This window comes from Cryptomeria japonica, chromosome 7 (assembly GCF_030272615.1).
Source record: "Cryptomeria japonica chromosome 7, Sugi_1.0, whole genome shotgun sequence".
NCBI lineage: Eukaryota > Viridiplantae > Streptophyta > Pinopsida > Cupressales > Cupressaceae > Cryptomeria > Cryptomeria japonica.
In genome coordinates this window covers 125,394,297-125,417,136 of record NC_081411.1, presented here as the reverse complement: position 1 = coordinate 125,417,136, position 22,840 = coordinate 125,394,297, and the positions used below count along the sequence as shown (strand labels likewise).

The window sequence follows — 22,840 nt, the reverse complement described above, 5'->3', positions numbered from 1 at the left end:
GAGAAGGTAATTCTTTCGTGCAAGGTGCTCTTTTCAAAATAATTTTAATGGTGTATTGCAAAAGTGAATAGAGGAATTTCAAGCTAATAAAATAATCTATGAGATGCATTATTAAACCTCAAGTGATAAATTTTAAAAGAAAATTATCTCAATAAAAATCATCTTTGTAGGGTATTATTGGTTGAAATTATTCTCAAATCACCATAATTTATTAAGGAAGTTCCAATAGTGTTAATCTCATTGAAAAAAGAAATAACTCTCTATGCCACTTAACCCTATCATGGTAGATGATATTTTCATATTGTGGGGTCTAGATTTCATTAGGATGATCAATCCCATATCAAACATGGGTCATAAATGGATCCTCATTGCTATTGAATACTTCCTAAGGTGTTCTAAAGCCATCCATTTGAATTGAGTATCTAAAGGTGTGATACCCAATTTCCTAGAAGAGATTATCATGAGGTTTGATCCTACAAGTAATATCATCTAATAATGCAAGATCTTTTCCTGGTTTTAGCATTTTAGAGTTCTCTTGCATTATAAAAAATAATAGCCCTTTGAGGACCAAATTCAATATCATGCCTTCAATTGCTTCTTTCAAAGGGACAACTTTGGACCACCTTGTGAAGTAGTTATTAGTAGTGAGTATCAATTTATAATACATGTTTGATATAAGAATAATCATCTAGATGAAGTCTAGACCCCATTATGTGAAAAAATCCAACATGATAGGAGTAAGTCTCATAGAAGAATTCATTAAAATGTCGCAGGGGGTAATGGTGTCACCTAAGTAGAAAAGGTGTGAGAAGTAGTGGGCTAAGACACACTACTCAATTAGTTTAGCCCATAGATTTCTATATGATTGCAACCTTTAATAAGTGCACTAGGTGGAAAATTTTAAATGACCAAAATATGGATATTTTATTTTATTCTAAAAAATATTGGATAAAACATATAAATTGTACCATTTACATAGACAACTATGTATAAATCATACAAGGTGATAGAAAGTGATATAAGAGGATGAAAAAGATAGAGAAAATACCAGGAATATGCTACAACATTGCCAAATTATTTTTTGAACATTTGACTATACGTTGTTGTTGCTTCAACTATATTAGCCATATAATATAAATGATTGTGTATAAAAATGGCAATGGGGGCAAGAAAATTTCTATAAGAGGCTAGCCCAAAAGTATCATTTTTTGTCAATTTGATAATTTATATAAAGACCTTTTGATCTTCTAGATGAAATGAAATGGTCTTTTATAGCCTAGGGTGTTCCAAAAATTTAGCCACCTCTTGAATTTGACATCCTCATTCTAACTTAAAACCCTTTTAGATCTAGCTTGCTAATCCCAATTTAGGTGAAACAAAAAGAAAAACTAAATTTGTTACTCCTATAACTCAATGGTGAGTATATGTTTTCTCCAAAATGCTCTAATATGATCCTACAATAAAAACCACAAAACCGAAGATCCCAAATGTAGTGTTTTTTCAAGTTTATGTATTTGTCTTCTCTATAAGTTTACCATATGATGCAAGAGTTAAACGTAATCAAATTTACTAAAATTAACTAGGATATCTCATCTATGAATAACTCTACCCTCAAATATAAGAAGAGTTTTACATGAACATAGCTCTAATACCATATAGGAGCTAAATTTTAGCTTAACACACAATAAAACTTGCATAAATATAAGACACCAACAATAGAGTATGAAAGATATAATCTTCCCTCTTATTGGGATATTTGAGAGATGATCAAATGAATATCAGTGAGATATGTTCCAAAGTATGTAAAGCCATTTTTTTATATACGCAAGGTGAGTAATAATATTCAACACAATATCAACATGTATCTTAATCCTATAGTTAAAGAAAATCAATTATAAAAAATATTAAATGACCTAAGACATAGAAAGTAAATGATATGCATAAACCCATTAAACTAACTTATATTAATAACACCTAAGACCTAAGCTAACTTATAGCGAATGGATTCACACTAAGGAACTAGTTAACACATGACCTTTTTCACACTAATGCAGTTTCCCCTTCTAGGTCCAGTGTAATATTCTCTATCAAATTAAATTTCTATTTTACTAATATTATTATTTTATTTTCCTTTTTCATTAATAAAATATTGCTATCTATATTAGAGAGATAAGTGAATCTATTGAAGTGAATCCTTTGAAGTGAATACAATTTTGGATCTCTTTGGTGGTGAATTTTTCATTAGAAGTTTCCCCATGTAAATCTACTTTCACATGATCTACCAAATTAAATCTCTATGGTTCTAATATCATTATTCTATTTTTCTTTATTATTGATGAAACATAAGCTTTCAATTGTATTATAGTAGGAAATTAAAATAAAATCATAAATATAGTAAATATAATACTTTCCTAGTTATTAATGGATAGCCACAAACTATTGAAATATAGTACCTTATTGACTGGGTCTTGATAGCTCATCATTAATGGTAGATTGAATTAATATATATTCATAAATTAATATTTTATCTTATCAAAATATATATAAAGGACTAATAAATTAGAAATGGTTCCAATTATGCATAAACCTTAATAATATTTCATAATACTAATGAATCAAATCTAAAGCTTGTATTTCTCATAGATGGTAAAAAGAAAAAATTGAAAACATGGAATGACACAAAAGAGGTAGAAATGAAAAAAGTATTAAAATGTCAAAAAAATCGACCATTCATATACAAGATAGAATAAATGATATTTAAAATTTAGAAAGAGTATGTTATAATTAATTAAAAATAACAAAATAAAATAGAAATAAAGATACTATTTATGTGTCTAATATGAATGCTATAAGACATAAATTTAAAATATTCTAATAATATAAAATAAACCATATTCTCATTAACTAACTTTAGATAAATAAATTTCTCTTCTCACTACAACAAATATAACATTGTAGGAGTTTTAAAATATCATACTAAAGTGAATAGATCAAACAAGTTAGCCTTGGCATGCTAAACTTTGATTTAATAAAATTGCTAGTTTAGTAAAATAATACATCAAATATATTACACATACATTAATAACAAAATTAACTGAAATCGTTTTTAGATTATAATTTTAGGAAAAAAATTAATGTAGACATAGATATCTTTTATAAAAATATTCAGTAATAAAATATTTATAATAATTCAATTTTTTTTTATAATTAGACTGTTAATTTTCTGTTAATGGTTGGTTAATGCTGTATACAAACTGTTTGTATACAAGATCAGTACGCTTATTTTACTAAAAAAAATATATAAAAACAATTTAATACCTCTTCATATAAAAATAATAAAAAAATTACTTATGAAATATTTTATTAATCAAATTTTAGTGATGTTTGAAAATAACTGCTCCAAATGCTACCTTAGTCAAATGATGAGATTTGAGTTTTTCTGAAAATATAAAACGGTCTAAGGGAAGGATTATAGTATTCTATCAATTGTTGTCATGCCTAAAAGGACTGGAACAAACGGCAAACTTTTGTAAAATTACTGGGTAACTAGAGATGCATTTAGTTGACTCCTCAGATGCAAATCTAAAGAGCCCTAAGTTATGGTGAGGATGAGGGAGGGGATGGCTGATGATATGGGTAAGGCACAGGCGTCTTACATAGTGGGCAGTCTTTCTTCCTTTTTAACCATCGGCGAAGACAGTCATGGTGGAAAATATGAGTACTGTGACAGAACAATTGGCAGGATTCTTCGCCCACATCAAATTCAATCATACAAATTGCACAAAGAGGAACATTACTAATGTGAAGAAGAGAGAGTTTTATGGTATCAAGCGCGCCTATCAACTCTCTTCCCTCCCTCTCCATCTGTTGAGATACAACTTCAGGGTGATGTGTTTCTGTGATTTAAAATAAGCAACTAAAGGTGTGACACTCAATTCTGGAAGATCTTATCACTAGTTTTGGTCCTTCAAGGAATATCTTATTTAATAATGGAAGATATCAGCTTTCCTATTATTATGATATTTGATAGATGATCAAATGAATATCAATGGGATATGTTATAAAGTATACATAGCCTTTTCCATGTAAATGTATTTTCAATTGTATTAGTGAATGGATCGACATAAGAATTAGTTAAGAAATTGAAATAAAATTCTAAATATTGTATTTATAATTATTTTCACGTGCTCTATAAAAAATAAATAAACTGTCAATTGTATCATAGTAGGAAATTGAAATAAAATTCTAAATATAGTAAATTTAATTCATTCTTAGTTTTTAATGGGGTAGCCAAAAACTATTAAAATATAGTACCTTATCAATTGGGGCTTGATAGTTCATCATCAATGATCGATTGAATTCATATATATATTTATAAATGAAAAAGTATTTGATTGTCACAAAAATGGATCATTCATATACATGATAAAATGGATGATGTTTAAAATTTAAAAAGTGTAGATTGTAATCAATTAAATATTATGAGCTCAAATCAAAGTAGAAATATTATTTATTGTCTAGTATGAATGCTATAAGAAATAAATTTATATAATAAACAAAATTTTAAAATATACTAATAAAATTAAATAAACCATATATTGATTTTTGCTTGTAGAAAAAGACAATATGACTTCAACAAATATAACATATTAGGATTTTGAAAATGTAATAAGAAAATGAATAGATAAAGAAGGTTGACCTTACACAATAAACTCTAATTTAATAGAACTTTTAATTCAATAAAATAATACATAAAATATATTACACATGTATATTAATAACTAAACTCGTTGAAATTGTTTCTTTATTATAACTTTATCCATTGATATTTTCTATTTAAATATTCAATAATTGAACACTTAAATAGTCTATAACAATTTAATACCTCATCTATGTAAAACTTGTAATAATAAATGCACCAAATATTTTTATTAATCAAAATTTACTAAATGCTTAAATATAAAATTTTTTTTTTGACTACCCAACATTATATTTAGCATAGATTACAAAGGACTTTAAAAAAAAAATTAAATGTCTTTTTCATAACCTGTACTAAATATACTGCTGAGTAGACGTTTTAAACATAACCACTGCAACCTGACACCACAATCAAATTATGGCATTTGAGGTTTTCTTAAACCATAACACTGCCTAAGTTAAGAGCTAAAGTGTTCTACCAATTGTTGTCATGCCTAAAAGGACTGGAACAAATGGCAAACTCTAGAGATATATTTAGTTGACTCCTTAGATGCAAATCTACAGAACCCTAATTTGATGGTGAAGATGAAGGAGGACATTGTTGGTGATATGGGTAAGGCACAGGCGTCTTACATAGTGGGCAGTCTTTCTTCCTTTCTAACCATCGGTGAAGACAGTCATGGTGGAAAATATGAGTACTGTGACAGAACATTTGGCAGGCTTCTTCCCCCACATCAAATTCAATCATACAAATTGCACAAAGTGGAACATTACTAATCTGAAGAAGAGAGAGTTTTATGGTATCAAGCGCGCCTATCAACTCTCTTCCCTCCCTCTCCATTTGTTGAGATACAACTTCAGGTTGATGTGTGATTGAGGGAGAATTCAAACTACGGAGGCCTTCATTTATGGTTTGTAGCCTCCTTATTATCTCATCAATCCTGCTTCTCAGTTCTGCTCGCTCTATTCGGAGGAGGCGTTCCTCTTCGTTTAATCTGCCTGTTTCGGCTTCCCCTTCTACTCTCCGCCGCAAACCTTGTATACTTCTCTGTAATAATCCTCTTCTTTCAGGATTGTTCTCATTTCCATATCCTCCTCTTCTGGATGGCGTCATTATTCTCCTGAATTTTATGGTCGAGCAAGCTTGTGACCTAAATCACAACTCTTCGGCTAAACATAGATAGAAAAAAATGTATGTAAAGTTGTAATGGATATGGACATTTCTACTCCTTGTTTTTCCTTATATATGATGCTCGAAAGGTGGCGGGGCACGGGGTCCGTGACAAGTCATTATCATTTGGTAAATAGGGCGTATTTGAACATTTTTATAATCTTGTAAAAACAAACAAGTATTGTATGATGGAATTGGAAAAATTAAGGATCATTTGTAGTATATACTCTAATTATTAATGAATATATTTATAGGAAGCTTGTTTATGTGAATAATTATGAGTTTTGAGGGAAGAATGTCCCAAAATTAGAATATATTTGTTTAAATGATGTTGAGATATAATGTTAAGGAAAAATATGCATTTGTTTTGGTTTAGGAATTTTTGTTTTCATGTTGTAAATTTGGGTATCAATTGTGCTTTAGAAATTATGTTGTATAAAAAAATGTTTCTTTTGAAGTTTAGATTGTTGTAAATAGCATTATTACTAGCGTTTGCACCTTGGTGTGCAATGAGTATGCCCAAGAGGCGTGGAAGGTCAATAAGGAAAACATTTGGTGTATTTTTTGCATATATTTGTGCAATACATGAGGTAAATAATAAGTGATTTGTATGTGCAACAAAGGTCTAAATGGAGAAACAATAGCTTCAAATAAACTATGCATTCACATGTAGGCGTCTAAACATGATTGAAAGAAGACCTTTAAATTAGTAAGATAATAAAAATCAATTACCAAAAGGCTCATGTTATGTTTGCAATAAGGATATATATATATATATATATATATATATATATATATATATATATATATATATATATATATATATATATATATATATATATATATATATATATATATATATATATATATATATATATATATATATAGTGATATAGTGATAGGTAGAGAAAGGGAGAGATATAAACATACAAATAGATATAAGAATTGACAATTAGATAGAGGGAGAGAGAGGTAGAGATATAGGGGTAGAGAGATGGAGATACTACAAGATAGAGATATGGGGAGAGATGGATAAAGAAATAGAGAAAGAGGAAGATAGAGGTAGAGATGAAGATGTAGGAAGAGAGAAATAGATAGAGAGATAGAGGTAGAGGAAGAGGAAGAGATGGAGATAGGGAGAGAACGAGAGAGAGAGAGAGAGAGAGAGAGAGAGAGAGAGAGAGAGAGAGAGAGAGAGATGTGCAATATATAGAGAGGGAGAGGGAACTTGAGAGATCGAGAGATATAAATAGAGATAATGATATATAGATATAGAGGAAGAGATGCAGATAATGAGATATATATAATTAGATAGAGAGGGGGGAGAGAGAAGAGAGAGAAATAAAGAGATAGAGAAAGTGATAGGGAAAGAGAGAGATATATATAACTAATCAATTTATTATTTTATTTAAAAGATAACAACCTTATATTTATTATATAAATTAAAATTATACGTATAACTTTCATATCATTTGTTTTATAGATATTGATGTGATCCACTAGAAACATTAATATTAGGTTTCATTTATGTGAATAGAGCATTTCTTTAGTCACATATAAATTTGGTTGCAAAAATAATTTTCTTCATTCCTTTCATCAATACATGAGTTTATAATTTAAGATAATTAATAATTAGGATCACAATCATAATATAATTGATTCAAATAAATATAAATATTTTATAATTTTTTTATAAATTTGAATTAACAATTGATAATTTAGAAAAATATTTTATATATATAGAACCCTAAAAAATAAATAATTAATAAAAAATAATTTATATATCAATTTTGATTCTAATTGTAATTAAATATTAACTCTAATTTACAACATTAAATCTTATTCAAACCAATTAAGCATATTCTAATTAATATAATTATGATTTTAGTCTAATTAAAAATTTATATAATTACAATTATAACTTAATCGACATTATTAAAATTTTAATAATAAACATAATAATAAACTTTATTTAAAATCTAATTCTTAATTATTATTTTAAGATTATATTATTTAATTATATTTATATAATATGACCCTGACATAAAATTTATTATAAATATAATATCAAGTTTAATCTTAAAAATTATATTATATTAAACTTACATTAAATTAAATTTTTAAAACTAAAACTGAATTCTTATATAATTTTGTTTAGTTAACTTTTTACTGTAATTTACTAAAGGCACAAATAAAGTAGTTAATAATAATAGGCTCATTGTCCCGTATTCAGCAAAAATCATTTTTAAAAACCTATATTTAATAGCTTTCACGGACGGTGATTTTATTTTGTTTTTTCTAATACCGACAGCGGAAAAGGCCGTAAATACGGGCAGTGGAATATGTTAAAAAAAAATAACGAAAGCGATGACTTCTAACCGGCAGCGAGAAATGCAGTAAAAACGGGCGGTTGAAAATGGGAAAAAAAATTAACGAAAACGATGGATGGACGGTTGAAATTATTTCAATCGTCTTACATTGGCAGAGCTGTCTTCTCAACCGTGTATGTGATTTCAGAGGTCGTCCATCTCATATAAGACGCCTTCGGCCAATAAGATTTTACCCCATTTCAAATATTTAATTGTTTTTAAATTTATTTTAATTATTTTTTCTTACTATCTATATTTAAAAGTTTTTTTTTTCTATTTTTGCATTTATTTTAGTTAAGAAAAATAGAGAGCTAAAAACAAGTGGCGGGAAAGAAAATTAAAGTCATTTTCACTGTGTTGTATGATGGATTACTTTATTGGTTTGCATTTAGGTTTCTAGTTCTATAATATAATATATGTAGATTGAATAAATGTTCAAAATTAAGCACAAAATAATTTAGATTAATTAATATTAAGAGAATTATTAAATGTGTCAAATAATGTTAATTTAAGAAATTTAATTTTTAGGATTAGGAAACTTGACACTATAAATAAGTGTGAAGAAATAATTCCAATGTGGAAAATGGGTGATTTTGGTACCACTTTCAAGGATTTTGTACATAAAACTATAAATATCTCTAAATTGAATCTATAACTTTGGATTGGTCATGTGTTACAATAACCTAATCTTTGATGCATGGTCATGATCTAGTGGAATTCACACTCCACATTTTGGTTCAATTTGGTATTTGCCCCTTGATTATCATGATCAACTTATACTACTAAAACTGCATTACGAAGGCCACCAAATTATTAGGGTCAATTTCTTCTAGGTCAACCTCATGGAATAGTTAGAATTACAATCTTGGAAAATACTTTAACATAATATATAAGTGTGCAAGTGTTATAGTATTGGATTTTGATACAAATAGATCCTTTATGTTCTCTAGCTAAACTGTTTTTATTATGAATTCTGCTTGTGTTCTCTATGACCTCAAATAATTAAAAAAAGATTATAGGAGTGAATTATTTCCCAAATTAGTTTCATTAAGTGTAGAAAATAATAGATAACCATCTTATTGTGTACAAAGTTGACCTAAAATGGATAGTTTAATAGAGGAAGGGTTTATGAACATAATTTTTTTGTTTTTGAATTTAGATGAAACACACATATCTAATTGTATGAATTTTAGTCATTACAAAAATGGCCCAAGGTAATGAAATGGATATCTCAATTCCAAGAATAAATGATTTTTAGTATGAGCTAATAATGAGGTGCATATAAAGAATCAAGTGTATGTGATAGATAAAAAAGGACAAATGCACAAAAATATGTATAATAAGTAGTATATTTAAGGAAATCTTTTGTACATTTATAATCAATAAATTTTAATTCATATAAATCAAATAAATTTCAAAATTGTATATAATATTGACCATTGCCAAGTCTAAAATGGATTTTTTGTATCGTTGCAAGGACTAAAAATGATATTGATGAAACAAAAATATATTTATTTACATCATGGAGCCATACCTATAAATAAAACTAGAAGAAGAAAAGCCAAAAAAGGTTTCATAAAATACCACAAACTTCATGAAACATGACAATGCTTGAACCAAACAAGACTCAAACTTTGAACAATATTCAAGAATATATAATTAAGCCTAATCATGATAAATTATTCAGAAAAGAATCTTATGTTTAGCCAACAGTAAATACCCCCAATCAATGCCACTCTAGTAACTAGATCATTACTAGAAGCCTATTTCTCCAAACAAATAAACACCATATTCTATTCCACATGAATATGAAAAAATGAAAAGGAATAAAAATTAGGCACAAGACATTAAACCTACTCGAATAGAAAATCCAAATTCTATGGAAAATCAACAAACATCTATTTAGTTAAGAAAGAAACCAATGTCTTGACGTTGATCTCACAAATAACCTTTTTCCATCCCAATTTCTAAGTTTTTTGTTATTGCCACAAGAACAGCAAAAGACTCCATTTATTATTAGTATACTAGACTATAGAAGCATTGAAGAGTAAATAAGATAAAATTTAAATGTCATAACGTATTCAACAATCCTTTTGGCCCTCAGGTCGTCCCTTGGGGGTCCATTTGTATTTTTTTTTTTAACTAAAATAAATAAATAAATAAGAAAGGAAGAGAGACGATTATCAATCTTGTTCACCTTCCTTATAGTATTCAATAGAATACAATTCTAAATATGAGAAGGACATGGTCAATGAGAGTGGAGAAGAGGTTCTTTAGGGTGCACTCAAGGTCTATTTTACTTGATAAAAAATGTATTTTCTACCAATTTTGAATGGAAAGAATCTTATGGTCTTGAAAATTTTGGTGATTCATCTCAATAAGAATCTCCAAATAATAATAAAGCCACGATCCTAAGAAACAACTAGAAAATAATTGACACAAGAGGACAACTAGTAATAAGGATGGTTTATTACTGACAAACTAAATTTTGCCAAAAATGAGGTGATCTTATAGGTTTGGCTTCTCCATTTCTGCTTCTCTGGGGATGAATCTTGGGTTGTCCAATCTCTGCAGTTCTTCCATCTGATCTCTTCTTCTTCCACACTTGTCTTGACTTGTGGACAACAACATCTCTTTGACTTTTACTGGTTGGAGGTCTTCTAGGTTGTCCTCTCAAGTTCTCGCTTTCGGTGAAGCTATCTTCTCTCAACTTTCTTTTTCTTTTTGGATCAGCATTGTTCCTTCTTGCAGTATCGATCTTCATCCTCATGTGCTCACCGGTTGTAGTTAGGTCAACCTTCTTCCTAGGGGCATTTGTAACTGTGAAGGTCTGTCCCTTGTTATCTCCACTTGAGGAGACAAACTAAATGTCTTTATTTGAGACATCCTTGCTTGTGGAGCACTCACTAGTATCACATCCTAATCCTCCAGTATCCTTGGAGTGTTTTTACTTGTTCAACATTTTGTCCAAGGATTTACTACTGCCATCATACTGGATCCTTACCTTGAGCTCATCTTGACACTTCTCAAGGTCTTTTCTGAGAATCTCCTTCTCACCTCTTAGCTTCTGACACTCTTTATCTTTTGTCTCCACTTTTAGCTCTAGCTCCTCACATCTTTTCTTCTTAGCATCAAAGACCGATTTCATTTCATCAGTCATTCCATTTGCCTCTTCTAGTTGAGTTGTCAATATGCAGATATTGTTATTTGACTCTTCAAGGCATGTTCTCAACCGGCTACATTCTTCATGAACTGAATCTTTGTAATTCTTGAATTCATTTCTCACATTTTTTTAGCTCTTCTAGGGCACTTACCAGTTCACCTTCAAAGTCAACATCTACTTCATCTTCTTCTTCATCACTAGCAAACACATCTTGCTAGTAGGATTGATCTGAGTTATCCCTCTTTGATGTGTGCATCTCACTTTTTGTCTCTTGGCCTAGGAAGAGATGGGTTTCTTCTTCATCATTTTTGTAGTAGTTGACAAATGTATCTTCATCATCTACACGTGTTTATCCTATTTTTTCTCTTGCTTCCACAAATTGGTTCTATAGTTGTAAGCTCATTTCCATAGAGCTTTTTCAATCTATCCCACAATCTCTTGGCAAATTTACACTTATCCACCTTTGAAGAAACATCATCAGTAAGTCCACTGAATATGGCCTTCATGGCTTCAGCATTAAACTTAGATCTTCTTTATTCTTCAGGACCAGTGGGAGGACTGACAGGTCTAGAGAGACCATTAACCACAGACATCCAAACAACATAACCTAAGGAGTATAGGTAGACTTCCATTCTACAACTCCAAATAGAATAGTTTGAACCATCAAACACAGGAGCTAGGATTGACTCAAATCTTACATGTTGTCCACAAACCATAATAGTTGACTCAAATAGAATAGTTTGAACCAGATACCAATTGTTGGACACAAGATGCCACTAAGAGCAGGGGTGAATAAGTGGTTTCCAAACTTAACCCTTTTTAATCCTATGAGTGAGTATCGGTTAACACGTCAAAGACCAAGAGGACCTACTGGTAAGATAAGGAGAGAGAACAAATGAAAACACATAAAAGGGCACATCACATAACACATGATATATAAGGCAAACCCAATATGGGAAAAACCTTGGTGAGAAATGCTGTTAGAGTCTACTGCTCCAATCCAACCTCACAATGAAACAACATTACAACATTTAGGGCACCAGCCCTTTCTGATTTAGGGCACCAACCCAAGGAGCACAAACCCCTAACTGTTTATGGGCACCAACCACTACACTAAGAACCAAATCAGTGATTACAATGAATATGCACAATACAATAGTTATATCTTGGTTACAAATGAGTTCTGTAACCTCTACATATAATCTCTCTTCACCGGTTCACCTCTGTTATGTTCTTTGTTCACCTTCTCTGATTTTTCCTCTACTCTATCTCTTTCTTGTCTTCTGTCTAATCAATCTCTCTCTCTACTTTGTTTTTCTTGCTACTGCTGCCCTACCAGTTCAGGCTCTACACTTAATCATTAGTTACACTGCTTACCGGTCAAAATTTGCTTTGTTTCTACCTTGCCAGATGTCCTTTGACAATCCCACTACACTGCAAGAATCTCTTCTACCTTCCTATTGGTTCTAGCATTACTAGTTCACTTGATTAATACACTCTTGCAACTTACTAGTTTCTTAGACCTTACCAGTTAAACCTCTGTCAAACTTTGTTACTGGTTATACATCTCCAATGCTCAGTCACCATGATCTTTTGCGAATTGCACTATGACTGATCGGAGCACTAGCTTGCTCTTCTTCTCCTCTATATGGTTTCATTAATCATTTTCAGTCTTCTGTCTGCATATTTATAGATATGCTTTCTCGCCAAAATGTAACTTCAAACTTTGGCTCGCTAGGGTTTCTTCCACCATCTCCATCTATGTCAAACTAGATCTAATCTTTGAGGTTCACGCCCTGCTTCAAATCAGACCACACTTGCAATATTTTATTCCTCCAAAAACATGTTCACTATCTTCAGCAACCCACAACCTATTTGTCAGCCATGCTCCTCCTTGTTTATCGACCATGCTTGTTGTCAGTCACATTAAATAGTCTTGCAGTTACCTTCACCTAATCCGATATACACTTGGATATTCTTCATGAATTGAATCTCTATCTTCTGATCTATCTTTAGTCTCATCCTTCAGCAATCGACCCATGATATTTGGGGTCTTCATTTAATGTCGACCAACTTTGTAACTACCTCATTCAAGACATCGAATGTTTTATGTATGCCACCTAGAGCCCATGTGTCCTCTCCGGCAACATCCACTTTAGGTCAGTTCGCTATGTCGGTTAAGGATTGGTCACCGACCATGCAACACATCTTACCGGTATTCCATCTATGCTACTGGTCTTCTTACCCTATTGAACTTGTAATGAATCATCAACCTTCATACCATGCAGTTTCCTATTCTACTGCTGGGATCACATCATCCTGATCATCGAAACCACCAATCCACAACATATATCCAAGGTGAGTCATTGTGTTCAACTCTTCTAGGCACTTTGTTGTATACTGGTATCCAAGGTTGACATTGCTTTTACTAGTTGATAATACATCTGCCTGCATATCAGTAATAATCCTTGATGACTTACTCTCCTACAATATCCAACCGTTATGCCTCAACCTACATCTGCATCCCGGAATAAGACTATGACTGCAGATGCAAACTCTTCCTTTCTCCTTCATCAGCCCAGAATTCATCTCAACTGGTTTGCCAAAGTGGCAAACTCATCACTTCTCATCCTTCTTTATCTATGTTGGTTGCTCATCATGCCTTCACTTGTTCAACCGGTGCATATCTCTGATTTCATGCACCCGAGGCATCTTCATGTCCCATTATGGTTATCCAGTACATGCCTTCAACTTCCTGCCTTATGTTGCTTTAACTGACTTATCCCAGAGAGTTATAATGCATTCCATGCATGTTTAGAGATAAGATTAGTATTACAACTTACCAGTAGGAGTAGATCCTTGTCATTTGCTAACCAATAACTGATGGGAATCGGTTGCCAATCCTTTGCACCAATATGAATTTTTTGTGTGAGCAAATACATCTTCAAATTGACATATGACCTGGTAGCTTTCCCATACGTCATCCTTGCTCACTGAGCTAGCACATTGCTTTCCATTTTTTTCTCCATCCGTTGACAACATCTTTGACTGATGGGAGTCTTGCTATGTGTCATTAAACTGCATATCAATATCCTTCATAGTCTCCATTTGTTCACTATTGCTTACTTGTCAATTATAAGCTTACCGGTTAGCAACACCACAATGCTAACACATCATTCACTTGCCAATATCACCACACCACTCATCGGTTGACCTCAGTGACCATACTATCGACTGACATTAAGGACAACTATACCAGTGGACATTAATGATGCCACAATGCCTCTACCAATTGACATCAATGACAATATAATGCTAACACTACTTATATCTACAAAAATGGGTTCCAATCTATAATCCATTAAACACCTCATTAATAGTAGGGCCAGCCTGAATAAGGTTATACAACTTGTCCTAAGAATATTGGCCAAATGAAGGTTTGAATAAGATTGGTGACCAAATTCAATAAAATTATGATTGTGAATGTACAAAACAACAAAACCCTAATTTACATATAGATACAAGTTACAAGTAAGGAAATCCTAGAAATAATCAAGTTAATCACAAAAATTAAATGCTAGATATAAGAGATTGAAATAGAGAAACCATTTTTTTTTGTTTAAAATGCAAAAGCAAAAATCATTTTGAAGCAGTATGTAATTGGTTCCTTACCAAGATCCAACAACAATAGAGACCAAAATCTATCAATAACAAAGGAAAAATTTAAGCCTTTGCCCTTCCTAAAGTCGTAGATACAGGGAAAAATCCTAACCCTACACCATCACAACCAATGATAAATGAAATAGAGGGTTGTTGATTTGGTAATAAAGAGAAAGAAACTCATTCTTTTATGCATTCAAAATAATGTTAAATCATAATAAACATTAATTCATCTTTTCCGAAATTGCAACAAACTATCAATCTTTCTCATGTCTCTCTCTTAGTAGTAAAAATATTCTTCTTCGCCAATTGTTTTATCAAATATGGGACCATTAAGGAACCTCACTTTCACTCGTCCATCTATTTCCTCACTCTTAGATACACTTTTTTATTTCCAAGGATTATTAGCCACTATTGGAATATCCTTCTTCATTCCCATATTATCATTCTCATTTAATTCAACTTGATCAAAAAATTCACATAAATCATATTTTATCTCATAATTTTGTATTCAAACTTCTACTCCCCCCATTGTCAATGCAATCCATTCTCTTTCAATTGATACAACCTACATTAGTACATATATCATCTTCTTCATTCTTATCTACACTTTCTAATACCTTCTTTTCCTCCAAAGTATTCTCAACCATCACTACAATTCCCTCTTTCTTATCTCTATCCTCTACAAATTCACTTTTATTTTCTTCCTTCATGTGATCCTTAATGCATACTACTTCAATCATTCCTTTTTACTCTTCATTTGCATACACAACCTCATTTGAAAATATCTATTTTAACAAAATAAGCATAAGATTAAATCATACATTCTTTCATAAATTGTTTTATCTTCTACACATTATTAATCTCATACATAAATCTCCACCCTCTCCTCACAAACATAGAAATTCATAAAACCTTCCAATGAAAAAAATCACACTTTTCCTCTTCAATATTTCTTCAAATTAATACTTTCTACATACTCTCAATTTGCAATAATAAGTATACAAAAAAAAAAATCATATTCACAACTATCTCTAACAAAAACTATAGAAGATGCTTCCTCTACCCACTCTTTCTCAATGGAGGAACACTATACCTTCTACCTAACCTTATTTTTATTAAAGGAGAGCCAACATGATCTCATAGTTATAGAAATCCCACAAAAAACTAACAACATGCAACTCTCCTCTTCTATCAAACAATAGGTACTTTGATACCAATTGATGTAGACAAGATTTGGGGGGTCTTGTCAAACTACCCATTCTTGCAGTCTTTAAAACATGTCATCCAATCTACTTTATGGGAAAAAAAATGAAATATTTATTTATTCCAACTTTCATTTATATATTCACACAACAAAATACCTCAAGAACAATTACACACATAAAAAATTTCAACAAGAAAATAAATTAAAAAAATTGTAATGCTTTCGAGCACTTCACGCTTTCAAATGTTCAAACTTTCATGACAACATGCTCATGGATTCACAAACACACCTATACAAATTCATTATTCTCTTTCCTCTAGATATCTCTCATCTTGGCATGCATTTTTCCTACACTTTTATTAGGCAATCATCTACACCTACCTGTAAATCCTTCCTTCAAACTTGTTGTTTTTAGTTGCTTCCTCTTAACAATAGTAAAGGTTGTATTTTATAGATGTTAAGACATTTTTATGGCACTAAAAAGAGGCACCCAAATCTAATCTTTCATTTACCTTCAAAATGTCTTGTGAAATATCTCTTTATATTCTTCAAATTCATTATTAAATATTTTCAAATATGGCATCAAGCTTGCTGCATCATATCCAACACCTTGTTGGTGAAGATAAATTTGAAAAAATGAATAAAATTATAAACCAATTCATTCTAATTTGGAAATTGAAGAGTCTTTAATTATTTTATCATAAATCATTATCTTTTCTGTCCATTTTAAACACTCCAATTGAAAGAATAAGACAATAATGGAATGCGAAAGGTTACGAGCATTTTATACAAACTTAGTTTGGCATAAAATACGAGAAAATGATTAATTTTCAATTTTATAATACATGCCAATGGATCCCTTCAACCCTTGAAACTTTGAATTTCTATAATATAATACTCTTAAAACCATACCAATTACCTTGTTTGTCTCTAATTTTTTAAATGGAAGTCAAGTATTAAGAAAACAAATATTTGACATGCCAATATTTTTCAATTTTTTTCTCCTATAGATTTCATTATATATAGATAATATTACTTTCTCATATAATTCTTTTCAAGTTTAATAGTCTTTCCTTTAGCGACTCTTCTTTATCCAATCTTAAAGTGCTTTTCAGTCTTAAATTTGGTATGTTGTTTGAATTAGTAAGTTTAAGTCCATAGACCAATTAGAAGGATGTATACTTGTTTTTTCTTTCATATGTGGTTTGGTAAGCCCATATTATAACTAATATTTTAAAATTTCAATCTATAGTGTTTCATTAGACATCTTTGTTGACGATGTGGCTATGCGTATGAAAATGAGGGATCAAAAGATGGTCAAAAGTATTAGTGTAAATAATATCATTATATACCTAGTTAGCTAATGACCTGTCTAGATTTATCTATTCACACCTAACTTATGTTTACATAGGATGTTTCATAATTTTGTCTCACTTCATATGATTGAAAAATTTGTCCCCATCACTCAAGAAACCTAGTGCATTCATTTTTGACACTTGCTCACAGACTTGTCGAGTGATCTCAAACATTTGTTCCATCTTTGGAGGAATAGTCAATTTTCTAGTCCTACCTTCCTACCTCATCTATCTTTCCTTTATATTCAAGGCTCTCTATGTACATTACTTGCACTCTTCATATTATCTAATAGATACCCTTTTGTGTTTATTTCTTTCTTAGTCGAAGTTAGTTTCCATGCTTTTAGATTCTTGACTTACTCCAACAAAAAGTGGCCACTCTTTTTTATAAAAAAAATTAATTAAAATTGATCTTGGATGAGAAATTGATGATAACCACACTTAAAACTTAAATATGTGACAAGAACATGATGCAAAGTACTCAAAATCTATTTTTAAACCACTGTTCTTTCTAAATGGAGGCTCAAATAAAAGGAGCACACAAAGTGCACATTTTTTTGTAAGGAAATACAACATAACATCTAACGTTCTCTCCCTAATTTTTTTTTTACATAGTATTTCACAAATTCCTTTCAAATAAAATTCCTTAGCATCACAAAGTTTACACTTGATACTTTTGCTAATTTTTTAATGTTCATATGATTCTTTTACTATTTTTCAAAGTGGAGAAATCTTGAAAAATAAAAATTTGAGCATATGCCCTCTTAGTTTATGTGAAACTAATTAAATGTCAAAGTTTTAATTTATATAAAATAGAATTTAGAATGCAATTTTGTTTTTCAAATTTGAAAAACAAATGAAAAATGACAGAAATAATACTATATATAGGTTTTTAATGAAAAGGGGAAGATACTAACACAAGAAATTGAAGATTAAAAACTTAACATATTTGACATGCCAAAAAAGGTGGGTGATCAATGGGTTAAGGATCAAACACTCATTTCCATTGTAGTGGTTATTCTAGCCCCCCTACTATTCTAAAGGGCCCATGGTTAAAAATGTAACAAAGAATTTGATAATATTTTGATATTTTCTCAAAACAATATTAAAAATGTGCAATCTTGATGGAGAGCACACTTGACATTTAGTTATTTTTTATATTTGAGAGAAAAAACCATCTTTAAGCATTGAAATACAAATCCAACCATTGGGGTAGGATGTGCAAGGAAAATCAAGCCCTAAGGGTTGGTGGCTTTCAAAGAAAGCCATAACATAAGCAAGTTAAATAATTCTTACACATTTTGTTGTATGTGAAAAATTGTTTGTTTTTTTCTTTTTTAGAGAACCATAATGCTAGCATGCTATAATGTGAACTCATAATAATCAACTCATGTTTTATGCAAACTAGAATAAAAGGTGGTTTTTGCCATGTTTTGGTTTCCCATCTTTGTGCATGGATTCCTATCTACTCAATATTTTATTGAAGGCCTAGGACCATAAAGTTGTGGGTAGTATAGATTACTTCTTTTGTGTGCTATCTTGAAATTTTCTAGAAGTTGCACAATAGTGTTATTAACAAAGTGTTCCATTGATTGATTGTAATGCTCACAAAGTTGGCCCAAATATTGTTATAATATTTTTGTGGATAAACTTAAACAATTTACATGGTGCAATGTCTCATGAACTCTATATCTACCCACTTGGTAAAATATTATATTATTTTTATTACGAGCCATGCAAGTCTTATTCTTTTTGTGCTATGGGCCAATATAATCAATTGCCTTTTCAAAGGGATATTGTGATATAAATGGTTGCAAGGAAATTTTATTTGTAATAGTAGGAATGGTTGCAAGGAAATTGTATTTGTAATAGTAGGTCTTCCTATTCTATAGTCATATCACTATTTGCATCTATAAATAGGTTGAGCCACGATAATATAGACAACATATGACTTACCTAATTGTACTAATAAAAGAGTTATGTACCCTTGAAATACCATCACTTGCTTCTCTGAAAATGTTGTATCTTTCATGTTCCAGAAAAAACCTTCTAATGACTTAAAATTTTCTAATAGTATAATTCTCCTTCAGTTAGGATATAGGTGAGGTATCACTACAATATTCTTGTTCTTTTGCACTTAAGATATTCCTTCTAATTGACTTAACCCATGAGGTGCCATGATATCTTTAAACATCTTTACACCAAGCATTTCATCTTAAATTGTCCCTAAACCTTTCCTTTCCTCAACTTTAGATAAATAATCTAGCCACTAGTCAATATAGCCAATCTATACCAAAAATCTCAAGTTGAATTTTTGGAACAAAAAATAGTGGTAGGTTCTTCTTGGGATCACAAGTCTATTTCGTATATATTCTACTGGTGCGTAGTCTATATACAATATAAATGAAGTAGATAATAGATACTATCTAAAATTATAAAGCACATAAACCACCAAGGATTCTCTCTATTGTTATGTAGTTATGTTCAACTTACTTTAATTTTCCTACTAGCAAAACTATAGGATATCTCTATTTCCTCTAGGTTGTGCTATTATTGCACATATTGCAGTAGTAGGGGCATTAGCATGGATATTGAAAAGATGTCTTCCCATTAAGGAATATTGGATTGGTGTCTCTATAATTTTGGATTTTGGTGTATCAAAATATTTCTAACATTTCTATATCCATTCAAAGGTTTTTGATGTTTTTCTTTAATGTATCCTTAAATTTTGGGCTACATATTGCCACATAGTTCCTAACAAATTTGTAATGAAACTCTATGTACATTAATAATATCTGTGGTGGTTATAAGTTTAGTTTTATTACTACTTTTGTTAGGAATCCACCATTATCCTTTCTTTACATATAATGAGTTGTAGTAAGATATTAAATAATCTAAACTTCATGAATTTCTAACCATGTAATTTATTCTTTATTTTGAACAAATTTTTAGATATTTATTTTTATTTATTTTTAAAATTGATGTTTTCAAATTTCTTAAAAGCATATTTTCTTAATACACAATCAATTTGAAAAAAAAAAATCATTCAATATTTTTTATTGTTTACAAATTTAATGAATAATTGCATTTTTATTATCTTTGTGAAGTTTATGTTATTCATTCTCATTAAAAAAAAATACAACATCTTAACTTAGCTCTCTTTCTACCAATTGTTTTAAAAACATATTTAGCATAATAAAAAATAGGCTGAGTGTGTAAAATGCTATACTATTCTTATCAATAAAAATAAAAATACTTTTGTGTGCACTTGATATTTGATTTTTCTTTATCTTAATCCTTTTTATATGCCTTCGAATTTTAGAGACTAAACTTGAAGTACTACAATATCTTCAAATATTGTATACAAACATCTTGAATTCTCCATCCAAATACAAGTTTAACTAATTTTAGGTAGAAAAAAAGATTATCATTGTTGACTTTATTTGTCTTCTATTTCCATACTTAAATCAATGTAACTTTATGTTGAACAATTCTTAATGCTATGAGTCTAATCTAATATAAATAAAAATTAAAAGAAAACACAGACAAACAATGATAATGGGCTAAGCTATAAAATTCAAGATAAACTAGTAATAATGAAGCTACGTAATTTGTATGAACCTTGTTTAAAAGAAAAGAAAAATTGAAAGACAAATGACAAGAAAGAAAGGTGATACCACTGCAAATAGAGGACAAAAAGGGTCCTCAAATCTTTGTCCCGAATGAAAATACTATATAAAGGTGAAAATATGAAACCTAACTTCAAAGGTAGGGAAGCCTTTAGAGGTAGGGGAGGAAAATAACAATTTTTGGGAGGTTAAAATCCATAGGATAGGGAAGCCTTTAGAGGTAGAGGATCAAAATAATAATTTTTGGGAGGTTGAAATATTTAAGATGTTTCATATGTAATGAAGCTCATATAGTTCAAGACTGCCAATTAAATCCAAAAAAAAATCAAAATAGACATTCTTAGTAGAAGAAAAGGTGCCACCAACCATAGAATTAGAAAATCTTGACGTTACAAGTACCTTTGTAAGAAACAAAAAGATAGTAAAAACTTATTGGAAGAAAAATAACATTTTCTAAACAATATGCAGTGTATAGACAATGTATGCAATATATATCACTGGTGGATCTATTAGTAATTTGATAAAAAGAAAAATGATAGATATATTAGAAATTTGGTAAGTACAAAATTGAAAAATAAATTACATCTTGCTTTAAAAAAAAAAATTATAAAAATTTCTTGGTTGAAAAAAAAATCATCTTGCTTTATTGTCTTGAATATTTGGATCTATGAAGGTAGGGTATTACGTGATGCAGTACCTATGGACGGTTGTCAACTGTTATTAAGCCAGCCTTGGCATTTTGACAGATATATGATCCACGATTGTAGAGAGATTTCCTATGAAGTGCAATGAGGGGAAGAGACATCTCCTTAGATTCGAAAAGGGTAACAAAGGTCTCTGCTACCTGTTTTAGATACGACACTTAATTTAGAAGTCTTTTTCTTGGCTCGCCTTTTGGCTGTATAGAGGAATGCTTTTGGTTAGAGTGAAGGTAGAGTTAAAGATATGTAAAGGTGGTTTTCTTATATAAATTCGATCTTATGTATTTTCCATTGGTTTAAGGATATTCATTTGTGCTGCATGCTTTTTTGCCATTTTCTTCTCAGTCTGCTGCATTTTTTTTTATTAATAGCGAGTTAATAGCTTGAAGAACTGAGAACAGCGTCCTGTCTACATCATGCACAAAAGATAACAATCTGATTATATAATCAGAATCAGAAACATACGTTTACAGTAACCTGTAGTGTCCCTACTATGCAGGTTTCCTTATTAAAGAAATGGTTAAACAGCTTTGTCTGAAATTCTGATTTTCAAGCACATTAATGAAATTTATATCAAAATGTCTTCATTCATTTGATATGAACTTTCTCAGTCTCTCCAGTACAATATAGATTATGCAATGGCAAAGATATATGGCCATTAACTCTATTATAGATACCTTTCGACAATTGCATTGAAGATGGCAATCAGATGAACAAAATTTTCCAGATGCGCTTCAAGGTCACATCTCTACATGAGATTGGGGAAATAGATACCTGGATTGTTGTAGGATTGCATGGCCAAAGTTATAAACAAATAATAGAACAGAAATTGAAGCCACTAAATTTCCCAATAACATACCATATATTCATTGAATTGTTGAGCAATC

At 30.4% G+C, this 22,840-nt stretch overlaps 1 protein-coding gene across 1 annotated transcript; it reads right to left on the bottom strand.

The window, feature by feature from the left end:
* Nucleotides 1-5,266: 5,266 nt before the first annotated feature.
* On the bottom strand, nucleotides 5,267-5,812 carry LOC131056593 (uncharacterized). Its single transcript, XM_057990901.1, has one exon. The coding sequence runs from the start codon at nucleotides 5,810-5,812 to the stop codon at nucleotides 5,267-5,269; it is 546 nt and encodes a 181-aa protein (XP_057846884.1).
* Nucleotides 5,813-22,840: the final 17,028 nt, after the last annotated feature.

Coding starts and splice junctions, on each gene's coding strand:
- LOC131056593 (XM_057990901.1), bottom strand. CDS start 5,812: ATGACGCCATCCAGAAGAGGAGGATATGGAAATGAGAACAATCCTGAA.